This window comes from Pithys albifrons, chromosome 25 (genome assembly GCF_047495875.1).
Source record: "Pithys albifrons albifrons isolate INPA30051 chromosome 25, PitAlb_v1, whole genome shotgun sequence".
NCBI lineage: Eukaryota > Metazoa > Chordata > Aves > Passeriformes > Thamnophilidae > Pithys > Pithys albifrons.
In genome coordinates this window covers 5498376-5504237 of record NC_092482.1, presented here as the reverse complement: position 1 = coordinate 5504237, position 5862 = coordinate 5498376, and the positions used below count along the sequence as shown (strand labels likewise).

Here is a 5862-nt window from a genome sequence, read left to right as displayed (position 1 = left end):
ATTCATCTCCTGCCCCTTTTGCCTGCAACAAAATTCCTCATTTTCTATCTCATCCTCCTTTTTTAATTAAGCCAAACCTGATGGATCTTTTGGCTGTTGCTGTTCCTGAAGGGATGAGGTTATTGGAGCCACTGCTGCTGAACAGCTGCCACTGGACATCCTTGTGCAGAAGGGCTGGGCTGGGCTGGGAATTTGAGCAGGGGGGTCCCTGTTGGGGGGGTCTCAGATGACCAGGAGTGCCCTGGGGCAGAACAAACCCTGCTGTTGTAGCTCAGATTTTCTCTGCCTCGTTCCTCTGCTGAGCAGTGACACAGCAATGGGAAAAACCATGAAGGAGGACCTAAAAAAAGGCACAGATGAACTGGTGGGTGCAACGTTTCTCTGCAGGAACAAGTGTTCTTTCTGCATAATGGTGTGGCTGAGATAAAGCAATTTTTTAATAAAGCTCCAGGCTCTTGCAAGGTGGTTTTGTACAAATCCACCTTCTCGTGGTGCATCCATGAAACAGCATTGCCACACAGTGTTGTGGGGGGGTTGAAGTGGCAGCACCAGTTCCCAGGGGTGTTTTGAGGGCAGGTTGTTCTCCATGGAGCCTGGAAATGCAGGGGAATGTTTTCCTGCCAGTCCAGGGGTGGCATTTTAACGTGTGTGGGTTTTTTCCAGCTCTGTGCCACGGACAAAACGCTGGAGTTCGACCGGGATTTCCGGATCAAACACTACGCTGGGGACGTGATGTGAGTCTCTGGCACACACAAACTTGTGCCACCTTCTGTTTTGGCCTTTTCCCCAGCTCTGGAGTGGCACAATATTCTGATTTCCTGCTGCTTCTGCTGCGAGCCAGAGCTCTGTCACCCACAATTACAGAGAGCAGCACTTGCTTATCAATGAAAATTCCTGCTTGGAGTGAGACAAAGAGGGGGAGGGAGGGGGAGAGCTGTGCTCCAGGGAGGGAGAGCAGGGGAAAAAGGCAGCAGTGTTTATGCAAGGAAGCTCCACTGAGCTGCTAAAATGTGGAGACATCTGGTTAGTGAGATTATGTAACTGTGGCTTTACATTCCCCAGTCAGCTGGAGCTCAGAGCACAGGGGGGTTCGACCTGCAGGAGGGGGAGCAGAGAAGGAGGGAGTGGAAGGGAAAGGTGTTCCTGGGAAAGCTCTTGGCTGGAATATCACTGGAATCATGGAATGGTTCAGCATTTGTGTGCCTTGCTGTGCCAGCACAACCTGAAGGGAGTCAGTGAGGAAAGAATTCAGCATTTCTTTTACCTTGGGATTAAATCTGCCTTCAGTTCCTGAGAGGAGCCAGTGTGGTCACACAGCAGCCCCTGGAGCACAGATTGTTGCTGGAGCCTTTGCTGGGCAGTCTCTGACAGACACCCCCAAATTCAGGGCACTTTGGAGGTGAAAATACAAAGGTGCCACCCTAGGGGGTGAATCTTCTGCATTGGCAGTGGCAGGAAAATTGTGTGAAAGAAAACTGAACTGTGGAAATAATCATAGATAACACAGTTCAGGGTCAAATCTTACAGGGAGCATAAAATTAGAGGGTGGGCAGGCCCTGGCACAGGTGCCCAGAGAAGCTGTGGCTGCCCCAGGCCTGGGAGTGTCCCAGGCCAGGCTGGACAGGGCTTGGAGCACCCTGGGCTGGTGGGAGGTGTCCCTGCCCATGGCAGGGGTGGCACTGGGTGGACTTTATGGCCCCTCCCAACTCAAACTCTTCCATGATTTCATGATCTGAGGGTGGCTCCAAACACGTTGTGGGGCTCTGGACCTGCAGTTTGGGGGGCAGCTTCCCAGGTGGGATCTGGAGCTTGGGAAAGAACTCAGTGGGAGTCACTGGATGGGCAGACTTTGGACCTTTGCCTTGAGCCCTGAGAAGGGATGAGACTCTGAAGCTGGGATGTTCAGGGTGGTGTTTCTGTGGGAGTAGAAGAAGAGCAGAGTCCACAGTGTGTGTGTGGTTTCCAGGAGGGTTCCCCAGTCCCTGGTTATGGGCTGCTCCTGATTTCAGGCCTCTCCTGCCAGAGCCTCCCCTGGCCCCACCAAGGGGCAATTTGGCCACACTGGAAACCCAACTGAATTTCCCTGGCATTTGGCACAAACACACCCTCAGTGTAGGGGCAGGAATCCTGAGTGGAGCTCTGGAATTTGGGCCACCTGCACCCTATGAGGTGTCTCAGCCTTTCCCTGCCCAGCTCAGACACCTTTCTGGGCAGGAGGTGCTGGACAGGAGGTGCTGTCCCTGCCCTGGGGTGGGGCCCAGGCCTCCCAGGGGTCTCCTCCAGCAGTCAGGGATGGTTTGGGAGCAGAGCTGGGTCCTGAGCAGCATCTGCTGTGTCTGTGGAGTGCAGGGCTGCTGGTTCCACACAGAAACCTTCACAGAAGGCCTTGGCTGCTTTGTGGTTAATTCTATTTTCCTTTCTTTTAGCTACTCAGTCACTGGATTTATTGACAAAAACAAGGACACTTTATTTCAAGACTTCAAGCGCCTCATGTACAACAGGTAGGAGTGTTGGTGAGGGGAATTTGGCTCTGGTTTGGCACAATCCTGGTTTGTGGTGGCAGAGACTCAGCTTTTCACTGCTCCTGGCTTTGCTGTGTGGGTATAAACATCCTTTGGGGGTTGATCTTTGTGCACCCACGAGGACCCAAAGGCTCTTAGTTGATTTTCCAGGTTAAAGTCCTTGTGGGTTTGTTCTGACACAGCCTTTAATTGAACCAAATTTAAGGTGTTTGTTTGAAACCAACTGATGGTGCAGCCAAGGGAGTGCAGAGGTTACTTGTGCTGCCTGGCTGGTCATTAACCAGGTTTTTGGGCCAGGTGCAGCTGTCCCATCACTGCTCTGGCTTTCAGCAGTGCTCAAGGCACTGAGAGCTTTGGTCAACAACAGACACCTTTGGCCTCAGCTAAAACACCCTGTGTGGAAAGAAATCACAGAGTAAAATGGACAAATACATTTGAACCCTTTCATATGTGCAGTGACATGAAAAGTCATGTGTTGGTGAGCTGGTTTGAAGGTGAAACCTGCAGGAGAAACAAACCCAACATGAAAGAGGTTGTAAGTCAGAGTTACAATTCAGTAACAATACTACAATAAATGCAATGGCCCAAAGAGAAATTGGGTTTAACCCCCAAGCCCAGCAGTCTAACCCAGCCCCCTGGGGCACAAACACAGGGGGGTTTGGTGGCCCCTGTGCTGAGCCCCACGTGGTTCCCCCGAGGCCAAAGGCAAAGGAAGGGACAAACCTGTTGGTGCAGATGATGGCACAGTCTGGGCCAGAGTGGTGGCTCCTCCTGGCCAGGGGCTGCTCCTCCTCTGGATCCCATGAGTGGCTCCCTGAGGTCCCCCAAAGCCCCAGATTGTCTCCCCTGAGGTGTCCAGGTGGGAGCCCCCAGTGCCTCCCCCAGGGCAGGGAGTTCCACCCTGGGGGATCTGACTCTGGCACTCAGGGGGGATTTTGGACTCGTTGCTGGCCCCTGAGCAGAGCTGAGCCCTCAGGTGGGTGTGGAGGTGCCAAGGAGTCCCTGCAGGGCAGTTCTCCCAGCTCCTCTGCCAGGCTTCTTTCCCAGCCAGCTCCCAGCCTGAGGGCTCAGCTGTGCCCTGGGCAGCTGCTGCCAATGGGCCCTTGGGAACAGTTGCTGGGCAATGGCCCAAAGGGTTTGGAATGCCCAGCTTTGGGCACACCCACACAGGGACAAACTGGGCCCACCTGCTCAGCTGGGACAATTGGGCAAGTAAAAGTTGCTTTTGAGAAGCAGATTTGACCCCCAAGGCAATGTTTGGGAGTGCCCAGAGAGCTGCTTTCCTTCCTAGCTGGCATTAAACCTGCTCTGTCTTGAGTGAGTGTGGCCCCTGTGCAGCTTTCAGAGGTGACAGTGGCACAAACCCCCCCTTTTCCCTGGGCAGCACTTACCAGGCTCACAGTCCTGCTGTGCTGACTCTGTGCTGCCCTCACCAGTCCTGTTTTCAAGACTTCCCAGTGACCAGAAACCTTGCAGAACAGAATATTTGCTGTTAAGTTTAGTTTTGTTAAACTCAGCCTGTTTTCTGTAAGATCCTGTTCCCAAAGAGCACATTGAAACCTGGCCCAGATTTGCCACTGCCTTGCTGGAACTGGGCTGGTTTTCTGTCTGTTCTCAGCTCTTGCCATCCATCAGGGCCACTTTACCTCACCCTCAACCCTTCAAAAATACAGCCTAAAGTGTATAAATTGCTTTGTCCATCCAGAGTGGTGAGGAAATACAGCCTGAAATCAGGTCACAGGTTCCCAGGGAAGATGTTGTGGGCATTACTCTCTTCTGTTCTGATTAAATTCTTTATGTTGTGTCAGTGAATCAGCCCCTGCCTTTGATGGATCACCCCTGTGGGATTGTCACTGGCCCATCCTGCACATCCCGAGCTGAAGAGGGAAAATGTGCTGCTTGTTTTTGCAGACTGTCAGATTGTGAGCTTGAACTTGCTCTTAAAAGCAGGAGCTGCTGTGCCAGGAGTGCCCCTGCCCTGGCAGCTGCAGTGGGAGCTGAGGGCAGCACTGGGGCTGGGCAGGAACCAGCTCCTTCCTCAGCTCTGAATGCTCTGGAAGTGCTGCCAGACTGGGAGTTAAAGAGTCTCTCTTGTAGCTCCAACCCTGTGCTGAAGATGATGTGGCCTGAAGGGAAACTGAGCATCACTGAGGTCACCAAGAGACCTCTGACAGCTGCTACTCTGTTCAAGAACTCCATGATTGCACTGGTGGACAACCTGGCACTGAAGGTAAAGATTTCTGCATCAAAATGGGCTCCAACTAGTGAAGGGTTGGATGCAGGTTCTCCCTGGAGACCTTCCCACCACTGCCATCCATCAGGGAGCTGAGCTGGGCACAGGCAGAGGAGCTTTGGATGTGCCCATGGGCAGCTGGGAGGGGTCTCAGGGGGGTCACCTGCTGTGCCCCACAAAGAACCTGGAATTTGGGTTCCTCTGTGACCAGTGCAGCTCCTGTCTGGGTACTTACTGTGCAAAGTGAGTCACCTGCTTGAGCTTTGTAGCCCTTTCCCATGGAGATCCTGCCTGTTCTACACCTTGAAAACCCCAAATATTTCCCAACATTACAGAATCCTTTAGATTGGAAAAGACCTTGAAGATCATCATCAAGTCCAACCATCAACCAGCACCACCACCATGGTCACCACTAAACAGTGTCCCCAAGTGCCACAGCCACAGGTTTTTTGAACACTTCTAGGGATGGGCACTCCACCCCTGCCCTGGGCAGCTGTGCCAGGCCTGGACAACCCTTTCCATGAAGGAATTTTCCCAACATCCAACTGAAACCTCCCCTGGTACCACTTGAGATTGTTTCCTCTTGTCCTGTCCCTGTTCCTGGAGCAGGGCCTGACCCCTCTCCTGGGGGAGGGTGGGGAGTGTTGGTGGGACCCATCCTGAGGCCACTGGTGGTACTTTGAAGGACCTCAAGGTTGGAGAGGTAGTTAGAGAAGGTTCCTGAACACAATCAGTGTGACCTTCAAACTCAGAGTGCAGAGAGTGGGTGAGTGAGTGAGTGAGTGAGTGGGTGAGTGAGTGAGTGAGTGAGTGAGTGAGTGGGTGAGTGAGTGAGTGGGTGAGTGAGTGAGTGAGTGAGTGAGTGAGTGAGTGGGTGAGTGAGTGAGTGGGTGAGTGAGTGAGTGAGTGAGTGAGTGAGTGAGTGAGTGAATGAGTGGGTGAGTGAGTGGGTGAGTGGGTGAGTGAGTGAGTGGGTGAGTGAGTGAGTGAGTGGGTGAGTGGGTGAGTGAGTGGGTGAGTGGGTGAGTGGGTGAGTGAGTGAGTGAGTGAGTGGGTGGGTGGGTGGGTGAGTGAGTGAGTGGGTGGGTGAGTGAGTGAGTGGGTGGG

At 53.1% G+C, this 5862-nt stretch overlaps 1 protein-coding gene across 2 annotated transcripts in view; it reads left to right on the top strand.

Annotated features, from left to right (window-relative positions):
* MYO1D (myosin ID) overlaps nucleotides 1-5862 on the top strand; it is a 215458-nt gene that overhangs the window by 80461 nt on the left and 129135 nt on the right. For both annotated transcript variants that reach the window (XM_071577407.1, XM_071577408.1), the window contains exons 12-14: nucleotides 664-734; nucleotides 2427-2501; nucleotides 4620-4752. In XM_071577407.1, coding sequence (XP_071433508.1) covers nucleotides 664-734; nucleotides 2427-2501; nucleotides 4620-4752 — 279 coding nt within the window. The remainder of the gene's footprint in view (nucleotides 1-663; nucleotides 735-2426; nucleotides 2502-4619; nucleotides 4753-5862) is intronic.